Below are 13,812 nucleotides of genomic sequence, written 5' to 3'. Positions count from 1 at the left end.
TGCAGAAAGAAGGTGGTGGCATCTGCAGTTGCCACTGCGGCTACCTGCAGAGCTATGTGCTAAAACCTCATGCAGCCATTTGTGTTCATTTGGTTCAGGTGCAGCCATTACAGTTTGTCCAAATCAGGCTAGAGCCCATGTTGTGTTTTGACAAGTGGACAGACTCTGCTGCACCACCCTCCCGGAAAGGAAAGAGGTCACAGAGGCAGTAATTTGGGGAAGGCTCTTCCCAAGATGCAAGGGAGAGGATGGCTTCTCCTCTGCCAGGGCTGTTGAGGGTGGCTGAATGGCACATCCCCCATAAACGTATACTTCTCCTGTGGTTGAGGAGGGTGCAGACCCCCATAGCTTCCTGATACTGTGTGCTCGCTGGCACAGCAGGGAACAGACCTGCTCTGTTGTTTGTACAGCAGGTCTTTTGCTAAAGCTATACGTGGATATTTAAAACTCTAAGGTTGGAATATAAAAGCCTTTGCAGGAAAGGCACTCTGTGGAGCTCATCAAGCAGTTGTACTTGAGACCCAAACAAAACATTAACTGCATATCTTAAATGCTTTCTAAAAGTCATGCTGAGGCTGCACTAGGCCCCAAGCCACTGCAGCTTGGAGCAGGACACAGTGCTAGTTTATCTGCTCTGTCTTGGGCCCTTCAGCATTTAAATCCAGCTATTCTGTGCCCCTATGACAGAGGGCACTTGATGATCTATTGCATGAGACAAGCTGACAGGATCAGAAAGCATTAGGAAGTGAAAATGGGCTCCAAGAGGCAAGCCTCTTCTAGAGAATTACAGGCCAGGTGCCTGCTTTCTCTTGTGTCCCCATATTGGAGATCTGAGACAACAGCAGCATCTTGAAGAAAATCTTAGATCCAGGACAGGGGCCTCTATTCTGGGGTTGTCCTAGTCACTCTGAGACTAGTCCACCAAGTGGAAGAGTTGGCTTTGCTTCCCATGCCGGAGAAGGTTGAGTGCAGCCCATCCAACCTAGTGTCCTCTCTCCATGACACAGGAATAGATACTACATTTCATATTACAGAACCATTCTTGAGCATTGAAGCAAAATAATTTGTACTTACCAGGTACTTTCAGCCTGCAGGTCTGAAAAAGGGTAAGTACTAGGATATCCACTGTATTGTAGAGCATCAAAGTGTGAAAAGCACTGGTGTGCCTCTGTGTGCCTCTGCTCTGTTGTACATAGCAAGCTATTGATAGGAAGACGGACAGCTCTGTGTCCACTGGTATGGGCTGCAGCGCTCCCAATGCACTCCCTTCATGCTGATCTCCCATCTAATTGTGCTTCCCAGGGGTGACTGATCATTACCAGCTAGTTCCTATAAAACAGCATCACTATGTCCTTTATTGCACTGCTCTGTACTGTGATCATTGTTTGCACAGTAACTGATACTGCATTAAACTGTCTTGGATGACCTGTAACTTCTACCTGTGGTTTTTTTTTTTTCCATGAAGTGAGGGCTAATTTTCCCAGTTATTACAGTTAAGAAAAAAATGTATCTTCAATTTTTCCCCTCTGTTTTGAATTCCTGTAATTTATAAAACTGAGAAAGCACATAAATGAGCATCTTAAAGTTTGACTTATTGTCTCAAGTCCGAGCATTGAGTAGTCATTTAGTTTTGAGACAAACATCCTTGAGCTTTGCAGAGAACTCTGGGAACCACCCCATTTCTTGCTACTTAAACACCCAGGATTGCTGCAGAGCTACACTGACTCTGCTTTATTTTTTTTCAATACATTTATTTTTTTAATTGGTATCACTAATTAAAGCAATTAATTTTGAAAAAGATTTTCTCTAGGATCTTGTAGTGTCCTCTTCCATCTGGACCCACAGCCAAGGCCTTGCCTGAGTAAAAGCAGCAAGATAATTCTCAGTGTCTCTATTGCCCTCCTCCATCCTGACCCTTTAACTATTCCAGCTAGAAGCTTGTGCCGCAAAGTAGTGAAGGATGATGTAAGTCTATTAATTCCAAGGCAAGTGGGAGCTCTCTGCACTGTCCAAACTGCATGTAGCATCCAGTAGGATCAAGAGAGAAAACAAGTAAGAACATTAAAAAAGAGCTAAAATACAACCCTAACAACATTTGACAACGTAAACATGCAAAGGATTCACAGCAAGAAGGTACTGACTGGATTTTGCTCTTTTTGGTCTGCATTTACATTAACTTCCACTGAACTGGTCTGTCTGCCTTCTGGAAAGATAAGGTGTACGGAAAGTAACTCATGAATGTCAAACAGCAAAGATTTCATATGCATAATTTATTTTAAAGTTTATTGCGTCACATTATACAAGCATTAAACATGGCTTTATGTTGATGATTTTTTTAAGTGTGAAAACTTGACATTCTTTCCATAGGATTTTTCTATTTACAAATAAACAATCTATATACTTTTTATATATATTATATATATGATAAATAACATAAGTCTCCTCAGAAAGATTTGAAATAAAAAAGAACTGATTTGTAAACAGGGTTTCAGTTGCAATATTTGGTGGCTTGAAAGCAGATGATGTTATATACCTAGGCTTTCTTTTTGTCAAAGTATCCAGGTTTTTCATTTACATTTATTATTCTAAGATTTGTAAAACCAACATGGGACAGAATGCAAAAAACGTAGCAAACAGGCTGAAAAACAGTCCCAATATACAATTTTTTCCTTGGTTTTAAAAAATGGAGTATAATTGCTTATTAAGTACATGCCTGCTGTCAAGAGTGATCTATGGTGATCAATCCTATGCTGATTGCAAGGTGATTTCACAGTAAATCCTTTGATGTGTGCTGTCCTGCTTGCTACGGAAAATGTCTGTGGCATGCATTGAGGTTGCATTTTCTCTCATTCTCTTGAAGGTAGTGCTCTTGTGGAGCTGGAATAAGTAAGCAACATATAGGACCATCACCTGGAGGTTTAAACAAAACCGATCATCAGATCAAAAATAAGGGACCGGTATAAATTTGCTATCTAGAGACCTTTAAAACACCATTTGTTTTAATTAGCCTATTATTTGTATTATATTTTCCTAATGAAACATAAATAAAAAAGAGTCATCTTTCCTCAGTGTTCTGCTACGTAACTTTGAAGCTCAAAGGCCAAATCTGTTTTGCAGAGTGGCACTACAGAAACCTCTGTGGGTTGACTGGTCAACATTAAGCGACAGAAATGTACTCAGGATCTGCCAGGAAGGTCAGCTCCTCTTTCAGCATCATACTCAGCACAAGCTTGGAAAACAGCCAGCTGATGTTTCTCATTTAGAGTAGAACCTGACACAACTTTTAGTAATGTAATATCATGAAAATTCATCAGAACATAGCTGTATTGAAAACTGGTCTTCAAAGCAATTGTTATCTTTTGTATTTTTACTGCGCTTTATTTCTTTTGGAACATTAGATTGCTATGGTTCCTCAGAAGTGGAGGTCAGTTTATGTTGTAATACATTTCAATTCAGATCTGGGAAATTAGGGAGATTACACTGACAAAGCCATATCTTACTGCAGGAGTTTCAAAAGTTCATACTTCTATGGGCAACACTGATTCTAAGCATGACTCATGTCTCATTTTGCTACTTAGCAAACACTTCGTAAGCTGTTGTCATCTATTATTTTAGCTATTATACACAGTGTATGTAAAATAAGCCAGCTGCATGTGAACTTGGCCTGGACGTGATTTTGCAAGATCCTTCCTGAGAGAATGCAGACTGCAAGTGCCATACACACCCATAAGTGATGGGTGGGACATCCAGCACACGTATAGCAGAGGATGACATTTACAGAGACAGAAATATTCCCCCTTCTTTCACTGTCCACACGGGCAGTGTCCACAGCTGCTCTAAGCTGAAGCAAAGATAAGCAAACAAGTTCACTTGCTCAGTTGAGCAAGTTCAGTTGAGCTTCTCACTCATTTTGGCAACCAGTCAATGGAGAACAGGGTCATCCTGCAATTCCTTCAGTGGCTATGCACAGGGACTTCAGGCTTGCGTCAGGAGCACTGATAAGGGCAGCCGCTGTGTCATTTATCGTCTTCATGTAGGAAAATGGGTCACTACTGGAGAAGGCTCCATGCTGCGAAGAAGCAAAGTGTAGGAAGGCTGTGGCTACAGAGATGAGGGTGCAAGTGTTTCCTTCTGCCTCCTTCTTCCCCAAGCTATATTACCTATCTTTAAAGCCTTCCTCCCATGGAAATAGCACAGTTCTACCTTGCAGTGGAAAGAAGTAAGTCGATCTAATTTAGCAATATGTGGTCTTGGTGCAAACAGTCCCAATGTCTTGTGGATACTAAGGCATCCCTCCACAGGTCTTGCCTGTGTGGTCTGTACAGAAGGGCAAATTCTAGCCCTTCTATTGAATGGTTTCTAGAAGAATTTGTAGTTTAGTAGATTGGTAGATCTGTAGAACAGTTTAGAAACAACTTGCTCAATTTTTCTTCCTCTTAAATCCCTTTAAATGTACAAGCTTACTATTACATAAGATTTATGAGAAAATTATATAGTTAAGAAGCTCTAGTTATTTGGAAAAGAGTTAGGTACTAATTGATCAGCTCCAGTATTTTTTATTTAGTTGGATATCACCAAGAATATCACCAAGACATAAGTATGCCTCCACTTGCTACATCCTCAGCTTTTGAGGTTCCTTCTTCCTGTTGTGGCTGATTATACCACTTCATATTCTGCAGGAACTGGAAATTATCACTTTGAGGCAAGAGGCAGCAGAGCTTTGACAATGCTCAGCCAGCATGTTTTGATTCATATTGCTCCATCCAACACTTCTTCAACCTCCAAGCTTACAATTCCACTATTTTGGGTTAATGCTCTGGGAAATTTTTAATTCCTTAATACCAAACAATTGGCAAAAGAATGTAGGTGTAATATGTTTGTCCAAGGAGCCCTTTTAGGGATATCAGTTACTGACAGTGGTCCTTTCTGGCAATCTAATTCTACAGCCTGTGTAGATTTATCAGCAAATTATTCCATTTCACACTTTTTTTTGTTCCCCCTGACCCTACTCGTTCATAGATAATGGAAGGATGAATAACGAAGAAGATCCAAGAGCAGAAATTCTGAATTAATGTTCTTGCTCTGCTGGCCTCTTTTTTCTGTTGTTTTTCTTAGGCAGGTAAGTCTTTAAGACGCAGTCTGCTTTCTGTTACGTGTATCATACACACTAATTCCTGATGAGGCCTCAGTGTGCTCCTGTAACACAAATATTTCTGGGCAATTCTGGGCAAGATACCTCAGCCTGATTTGCTTCCTTGCTAGGCAGTCCTATATGCTGCAAAGGCAGTGTTCAGATCTTTAAAACTTGTTTCCAACTTTTCAGGATAACATTTCCAAATAAATGACCTGAAGTTAGACACTTCTATCCACATTTAGACTCTTATCTGTCTTTCAGCTCTTTAGCACACCTAAATTATTTGGTGCTGACTAGACTCATGATCAAGTGTTTCCTCTGAACAAATACTTGCATACTTTTGGAGTGGTGGAAATGGTCTGCATATGTGATCTTAGCAAGCTGACACAGCTTAGGCCACAGTGGAAGTGGGCAATGTTGCCAAAAATTTGCTGCAGGCAGTGGTCACACACATGGACATATACTGCCATTTTGCTAACGCATAGCCATTGGTTATGAAGTAGCAACTTGATCAAGATGAGGAGCCACGAGATCACTAAGCTGTGTAAAGCACTGTAAGATATATAACTACTTTGACGTTTAGAGCCTTGGACTTTAAATGGGCCTGAGAGCTTCCTGGAAACAGTGCAGAGACTTAAGCATTGGACTGATCTGCTCACACTGACAGCTCTGGAGAAGACTAAACCTATAAGACCTCTAATTTCAAAACACTTATGCAATATGTGCACCATATTAAATATGGGCATACATTAACTATTCCTCTTTTGCTTTGCACTTCCCAGTGCAGAAAAAAAGGAGATTTTTATGAACATAATTCCTATCTTCTTTTAAGCAGTTCCTTCCTCACCCCATCATGGCCACTCATTGTGATAAGATTTTCCATTCTTCTTCCTTTCTTTCCGTTCTTTCTGCAGACGTTCTAGTTCAGCTTCGTACATCATTTCCTGAATCAGGTATTTCTCTCTCCTCATCCGATCTCTCAAATCTTTTGGGAGATCTGGGATTAAGTAGGAAATTAGGTGCTTTATGCAAAAGACAAGGTGCTGTGAAAACAAAAACGATTGAAAAATGAATATATTTAAAATGCATATCTCAGGAAGAAAACAAATGCTTTCTATTCCTCCTGAAAACCTTCTCCTTTTAACTCACAGGTAGATGCTGTGTCAGAACTAAATCCATTACTAAATTTGAAGAAATCAAATCATGAAGCTTTTCCCCACTAAAACTCCACCTGAAGTCAGTGGAGTATGGTCCTTCGCAAAGGTCAAGGGCAGCTGGGCCCAAATAAGGACCCAGAACTGTTGTACTACCTGTGTGTTCAAACCCTTGTGGTCATGCTTTGCAGTCAGCTCATCTGGGAAGGGCCTGGTATTAGTGCGCTGCTCTGCAGGAGAGGGATGAAGTCGTATAATACTTCTTTGTTTCCACAAAACCCTCACATAAGTATTCAAATGAATGAATTATCCATGCAAAGCAAAGCAGCTCTCTTACACTCTGTATCTCTCATCCATACTCGCATTTATTAAACATCCCAATTAAATACAAGGTAACTAAACCTTTGTTCCTAATGTTTTAGGCATGCCCTAGCAAAGCTTGAGTGGGATGGGGGAGGACTGCTTGAATTTCCTCTCTGTTCTTTTTTTTTTTTCCCCCATCAAAGATGTTGCTTTAAGATTTCCTCATTCTACTTGAGAGAACAGAGAAACAGAATCATCCTCCATCTCAGCAAGAACACTCATTCCAGATTGCAGAAATAAAGGTATTCCTTATTCTCCAACACAAATCCTTCCTTTGAGAGTCATCAAAGAGAAAACATAACACATTTTTCTATGCATTCTGCCCTCAGGAAAAAGAAGCAGCAAAGTCTAAATTGCTGTTCTTTTGCCAAGCAGAAAAAAAGAAAGAAAGAAAAAAAAGCTTCTTCAGCCTTAACATTGTCACTGAGTGCTCAGTTTAGCCTGGACAAATAATTCTTTTAAAAGTGATAGGAAATTCCTTTGGTTTTGAACCAGGCAAAAATAACCACGCCTACATTGCTCAGTGCCAGAGAGTGTCTGAGCCACGGTAGTCTTTTACTTTGTGACAGAACTACCTTGAATTACTTATCTCTTAGGGAAATCTTCTACTGTAATTACTGTAGCACCCACAAAACATTCATTAGTCTTCTCTATAGACAGAGACAAGCATGGTTTCTGCTGCAATTACATGTACATCCAAATCTTCTGCATCAGCAATCACCTGAGAACTCTCTATGCTTTTGCTCTTACTTCTTTGTTTCTTTTGCTCCATTCATGCTGCTCGAGTCCAAGGTCTAACAGCCCTAGGAAGCCCTGGCCATGCCATACCCTTGTGGGGATGCTGCTGGCTGCTTTCGTGACACACCTCTCCTCAGTCTGGTCACACAGGGCACACAACTCAGGTTGTGCCATCCCAGACATGGTTTTCCACCTGTCCTTGCCCTACTGCTGTTTGCAGAAGAGAAGAGAAAGAACCAAGCAGGCACATCCTAACATCTAGTGAAGAGAGTGCCAAGCAAAAGCCACTGAGATAGCTACTTAGAAGCAGCTTCAGGAGCAGTCTAGTGCATTAGCGTGGTGCTCTGCCACTCACTATATGGTCAGCACAGCAAGTTCACCTTGGCAGAGGCACTATATTACTGAAGCTAAGCTGCTTCTGACACCCAATCTAACATCACATAGCACACCGTGTCCTGCACGGGTGAATAACTTAATGTTTGTACAGAGTGCAGCACTGTGGGACGAGAAAGAGAGGGATACGGGCTGATCTGCTGCTTCAAACGTTGTTAGGATAGGTGAAATATGTAAACTACTTCCCCTCTTATTTATGAATATCCCTCTGGTAATGGCAAGAACTGCTTTATACACAAAAGTGATACCACAAAATATTCAAGGATTCTTTCAGGTGAATTGCAAAGCCATTTCATAGATGGAGGAGGGAGAGGAGCAGCCATTATCCTAACTCAAAGCAAGTGCTCTGTACATCCCTGCATGGTTTCAGAGATAGAGTTAAGGAAGTTTCTTTAGACAGCTGTCTGCAGTGCCAGTCAACAGCATGGCCCCTGCTGAGGCAGACAGCTTTGAGCTAGTCTGTAGCTTTGTTCAGGGCAAAGCAAAGACAATTCTCTTGTGTAAGCATTGGCTACATTCAAAAAACTATTCCATAAGAAGCTGCAAACTTGGCTAGGCAGTGAGACCTCTGCAGGGCCGATTTTTGTTTCCTCAGTTATCTTTATCTCTCTTTCATGCTGCTTATATGCCAGTATGCACATACGTGTCAAAAAGCCAGCCCCTCTTCAACCTTAAAACTCCTTTGGCTGATGAATGCTCTGTGCTGGAGTCCTAAGAAGCCCTGTTTGGCTGTGACCTGCCAAGGTCTTTCCTCTAGTCCTACTTATAGAGGGTTACCCTGGCCCTCAGTACTGTCAATGCAGAAAAGAAAGATGAGCTCAAGCCCAGCAGGCCTTTATCATAGAATGGTAAGGTTGGAAGGGACCTCTGGAGATCATCAAATCCAACCCTCAGCATAGCCCTGTACAGGGATTGAACCCACAACCTTGGCATTAGCAGCACCACACTCTAACCAGCTGAGCTAAACCTGCCCCATTTGACTAAATAATTCCTTTTCTGCAAACGTTTCCCCGAGTGTGGCAGAGATCAGGCTCCATAGTACCAGCTTCTAAAGAGTTGGCCCAGAGCAGAGGAAGGACAGATCCCAGCCTGCAGTGCCATATTCCTCCCTGATCTGGGAAGGGCTGAAAACTACAACTGGCGGAGTTCACTGAAGACCCCGGGGTTCATCTGAGTGGCCAAGCTAGTCTTAGGCAAGAAATAAGCTAGAAAATGATTGCTACTCACCTTCCCTCTAACTCGGATGCTTCTGTCCTGTGATTCAAAGAGGTGTTTTGAAATCCCAGGTCAGAATGAATTTACACAGTAATGTGAGTCAGCAGCACAATATGTGCTCATAAAGAGTATGCCAATAATTTATGGTGATTACAACTTCCATATCTATGTTGGAAGCCCTGTTGCTATGATTTCAGAGAGAAGGACTAAGCAAAGAGTTTAAAAAATTGTTTGTTCCCTGTTTGGCTTCTTCACAGTATATAAGGCACTCCAAACTGCTCATGCTGGAGAGATGCTGAGCACCTAGTTTCTGAGAGGAAATGTGGATTTTCAAGCATCTGAAATTTAGGCCTCAAGAGCAGCTTTTTGTTTTGTAAATGATCTCAGTTTATTCTTCTTCCCTCTCCTCTCTCTTTTTCTGAATCACCATTGAAATAAGAGTCATGCGAAGCTGACTTGTCTCTGGCTCGTCTTAAAGATTTCTGAGATATTGACAGTAAGTACTAATATTATGAATATTGGCAAAGGTATTGAATTTTTATTATTGTCTCTGTGATGTTAATCAGTCTCTGGAAATGAATGGTAATAAGAATAGACAAAAATACCCCAAATGTTTAAACACTGTAGCTTAGACTATCTTCATTTTTAAACTCCTCAGATTTCATCCTTTCTTCTCGTGTTCTTTCATCCCCTACTCACTCCCTAGTCACATACAGATTCTCAGCCTAGATAGGATATGAATGATAAAACTCTGAAAGTAAATAAAATTTACTATTAAAATTATTATCCCCTATTTGCATGTCAACATTATAATTTTCAAAGTGCTGTGTTCACCTTTTAGTTAAAACTGAAATACCTGTGACTGTTCAGAAAGCAGAATGGGGAATGCAAAGCACAACACAAAATATCAGAAACTAGCAGGAAAAGCTCAACGCCTACCATCCCGGAGCGGCCCAATGAAAAAGCTTCAAATGGAAATTTGTTTCATTTTGTTGTTTTTGTTACAGCAGAGAAACAAATACACTTGCCAGCCGAATGGCCACTGACCTCGAACACAATAATGAAAGCCAACCGTGCTGCTAAGACATGCCAGAATTGCAGCGTGTAGCCATAGGGCACAGGGGAGTGAGGAGGGTCTCGGTAGTCCCTGTACCTGAAAGACAAGCAGAGTATGGTAGTTAGCAAGCTCCTAGGCTGCTGCCTAGGAGCAAGACCAAGCCAAAAACCCCGTTGCTCTTTATCAGTGCCTTCTTGGCACTAAATTGATCTCTATGCAGCCTGTACAAGTTACCCAAACTCCCGCTTATTTCTTAGGCTGTGCCTATGTTAGCGTTTTATTTTAGATCAGGAGCGTGTTTTTGAAGCAAATCTCCTGATCACCTCCACTTGCCACACTTTGGTTCACGTCTTAGAGCACCTAAGCACATTCCCAAAGCCCATGGGCACCACCTGGCTTTGGACTACCCCTGGAATAAAGCGTGAGTAGCTCTTCTGAAGTCTCTGGCTGAAGCCCAGACACTTGAACTCCAGAGGAACCAATTCTGACTTTAACGGAGCCAGAACAGCACCTCTCGATATCCAAACAGGGAAAAGCCTGTATAAGAAAGTGATCTAGTGTCTTGGCTCACAGAATGGTTCTTTCAAGACTTTAGATCTCAATAAAGTAATAAGAGAAGTCTACTGGGAAAGCTGGATCCAGGAGAACTCCGAAACTGCATTAACAAATCATGAATCAGGAGAAGTTGCCACTCTGGAGCCCATTTCTGTATCTATTGTATTCCAAAATAATGTTGTAGAAACTTAATTTAAAAGCAGTGGAAAATTTGTTTTCTGCTCAGTCTGTTTCCTACATGAGACATAAAACCCATTATAAACAATACTGAAAATGCCACAGTAAATCATACACTAAATCTTTGTCTCTAAATCAGTTTTAAGACACAAAAGAAAACTCAAATGAGCAAAAGAAATAAACAGTAATTTCACCTTTATGAGACATAATCTACCTTTCTTCCTAAAGGCTCACCTTCTTAGATTGCAGAAGGTGCTATACCAAATAAAATAAACTGTATCTTGGGATCCTAATCAACATTTTTTTTCCTTAAATTGTAATACCTCTATTGTAAGTTCTTACAATACTGAGATGATCTTTCCCTCTGCAATCAGCATGCTGACTTCAGTGTTTAGGATGTTTCATAACTTAAGCCCTTCGCCCAGGTTCCAATTCAGCAGAGTATCTCATTTTTGCATTTATTAGGAACCTAGCACTACACATGAAGAAATGTCTACACTGCTACAAAGTAGGGCATAATATTTCCTTCTATTCTTGTCAATATCTGGCTTAAAGTGCAATTAAAATGACTGACATTTTAGCAGAATTCAGATGGGTTAAGTAGCTAATAAACTCAGCTAGAGAAAGTAAGACACCTTTTATCAAGGGTAGGTATACCTACAGTTCAGTGTACCCCCAAAGAACAGATTTATCTTCTAGAGATTTGTGGCATCAATTTTAATAGTCTTCTGTGTACAGGATATTGAGGGGATAACTTTTATATTTATTAATGGGATCTCTACCACTGTTTTTAAGTAGCAGCAAGATCATGCCTGAAATTGGGAAAGAAAGGAACTAAACGGGTAAGAGAATGATCAGAATCCAAAACTGTCTCAAAAACTGCTCTGGTAAATATTGCGGAATGAAGGAATCTCCTTAGCAGTTTTGTTCCACAGAAAATGTTATGTATGGAGTCAATATCATTTTTTTTCCTTCTTTTTTTGCAAATAAGGTGCAACAGGGTCTCACAATATCAGCTATTTAAACGAAGGTTGTAATGTCATTGCCCCCCACTAGCTCACTCTGCTATACAACTTGAATTTTTTATTATTAATAAAAATGCCACAATATTATAAAGTATCAGTGACATATTCTGTAAAGACTAAAGTATTTTATTTCTTCAGACACTCAGGAAAGCATATTTTATTTTTTCATAATGAAAAATACTGGGGATCTGCAGCTACCAGGACTCACATTGGTAAACCAATACTGCAATAGAAATATAGTAACTATATTTGTTATTTGATGTTTTTGTTGGAGACTCCATTTAAGGCCTTTACGTAGATCCTTAATTCTCTGGTCTATTAATCGGTTGCATCTCTCTCATTACTTGCTAATCCCAGACTGCTATTTTTGAGTTTGCAGGCTGAGAAGATCAATTCCTCATTTTATTCTGGTTCAAACCAGAATAATTATTATTAATAATCACACTCACAAGCAATCATATAAACATATTCACCATCCAGCAGTTAAGAAATGCCAGGCTTAAGGTTTTCTAAACCAAGCTTAAGATAGACATTGCTTAGGCCAGACAGACCTGTGAAATGATCTGAGGTGGTCACTCCTGTGCAACCTTAATTTGGCTTCATTGCATGTGTGTTACACTGTAACCTGATTACAGTTTCATCTCACTGGTACATGAATAACCATAGTCACCTATTGTGAGCTCTTTGGTATCCTGTTTCCCCCATGACGTTCGTGTCTCATTTAATCCATGACATCATTCAATTCCTGTGTCATGAACACCTGCAAGATACCTACTTTTCAGCTTCTCCTCCATGTAAGGAAGGAGTCCTGCAAATAACCTTGCAGCAGTACCATGAGAGTGCACATTGAATACTATACTTATTTTTTCCATTACTTTTTTTGAGCTCTGAAAACCAGTTCCAACTCAAAATTCATCATGATGCTTCTTCTCTTGCAGTGCCTTAAAAGCAGAGAGATATTTTAATGAGATGCTTACCTGCAGTATTTTAATGGTGAACCAGAGAATTCACTTCCATTTGAAGTTGGCTCTGAACGGTTTTCAAAGTCAGACACCAGAAATACAGATAAACTGGCATTAACATAGCCAACCATACACCTAGAAAAGAAAAAAGTCCTGTAGTCAGGACACAGCAAGGTTTTTCCATTAACTACTGTACCCAGGAGGATGTTCTCTGGGTTTCACAAAATCCATAGTTAACTGTGACACTTATTAATATTTGAAAGGGATGCGGAGGCAATATAACAGAAATGCTGAAGTGGGTCAGATGGACAATAAAAGTGAACAATGGCAGACTTTTATGGGAGAAGAAATAGTGAAGAAACTGGCTACCTTAGAAAAGAGATCACTAAAAGCTGACGCAGTACAGAAAATAATGAGTGGCACTAGGAAGATAATTAGCATACTTCCACTGTTACGCTCATAATACGAGCGCAAAGGGGATTAAATTAAATGGAAAGGCAATAGACTTAAAATAGCTTAGGGAAGTAATGGGACTTATTTGACACCCCCCCCCCCCCAAATATCCAGTTAATCAGAGGAACTCAGTACTGAAAGACTGCAGTGTGGCTGAGCATTCAGAGAGACAGGTTTGAAGAACAGCGAGTACTAGTGAATGTATACAGTCTGCAAAGGGCTGTTGGAGAGTCACCAACAGGCTCAAATTCAATGTTAAAGAAGCTGAGGGAAGACCGTAGTGCTGTTTGCTCAGCAATGCCCAAGTCTAGGCACGCTGTTCAGCTTTGCGTAGAGCAGGGGGACTGAGGAAGCTTTAAATTCTTCAGTCAACTGAGAAAAAAAAGATTGCTGCTTCCAAAATCCAGAATAACCAGTCACGTCTCCATCAGGGCCATCCCGTTTTAGTGTTGTCCCACTGTTCTTGATATCCCACTGCTCTTGATGTATTTGACCCAACCATCTTCAAGTCTAAAACTTAAGGGACACCTGTGGAATTACACAAGGTTGCCAGATTTTGAGACAAGAAGAGAGAAGGAGGGAATGA

The 13,812-nt window shown here is 40.6% G+C and overlaps 1 protein-coding gene across 1 annotated transcript in view; it reads right to left on the bottom strand.

Annotated features, from left to right (window-relative positions):
* Window positions 1-5,985: 5,985 nt before the first annotated feature.
* The window catches only part of ANO4 (anoctamin 4), a 114,278-nt gene continuing 106,451 nt past the window's right edge, over window positions 5,986-13,812 (bottom strand). The window contains exons 25-27 of the mRNA XM_062575580.1: window positions 12,789-12,908; window positions 10,045-10,150; window positions 5,986-6,177 (exon numbers count right to left, since the gene is read on the bottom strand). Coding sequence (XP_062431564.1) covers window positions 5,986-6,177; window positions 10,045-10,150; window positions 12,789-12,908 — 418 coding nt within the window. The remainder of the gene's footprint in view (window positions 6,178-10,044; window positions 10,151-12,788; window positions 12,909-13,812) is intronic.

This window comes from Rhea pennata, chromosome 1, assembly GCF_028389875.1.
Source record: "Rhea pennata isolate bPtePen1 chromosome 1, bPtePen1.pri, whole genome shotgun sequence".
Taxonomy (NCBI): Eukaryota; Metazoa; Chordata; class Aves; order Rheiformes; family Rheidae; genus Rhea; species Rhea pennata.
The sequence above is the reverse complement of the archived record's forward strand: the minus strand, read 5'-3'. Positions and strand labels throughout refer to the sequence as shown.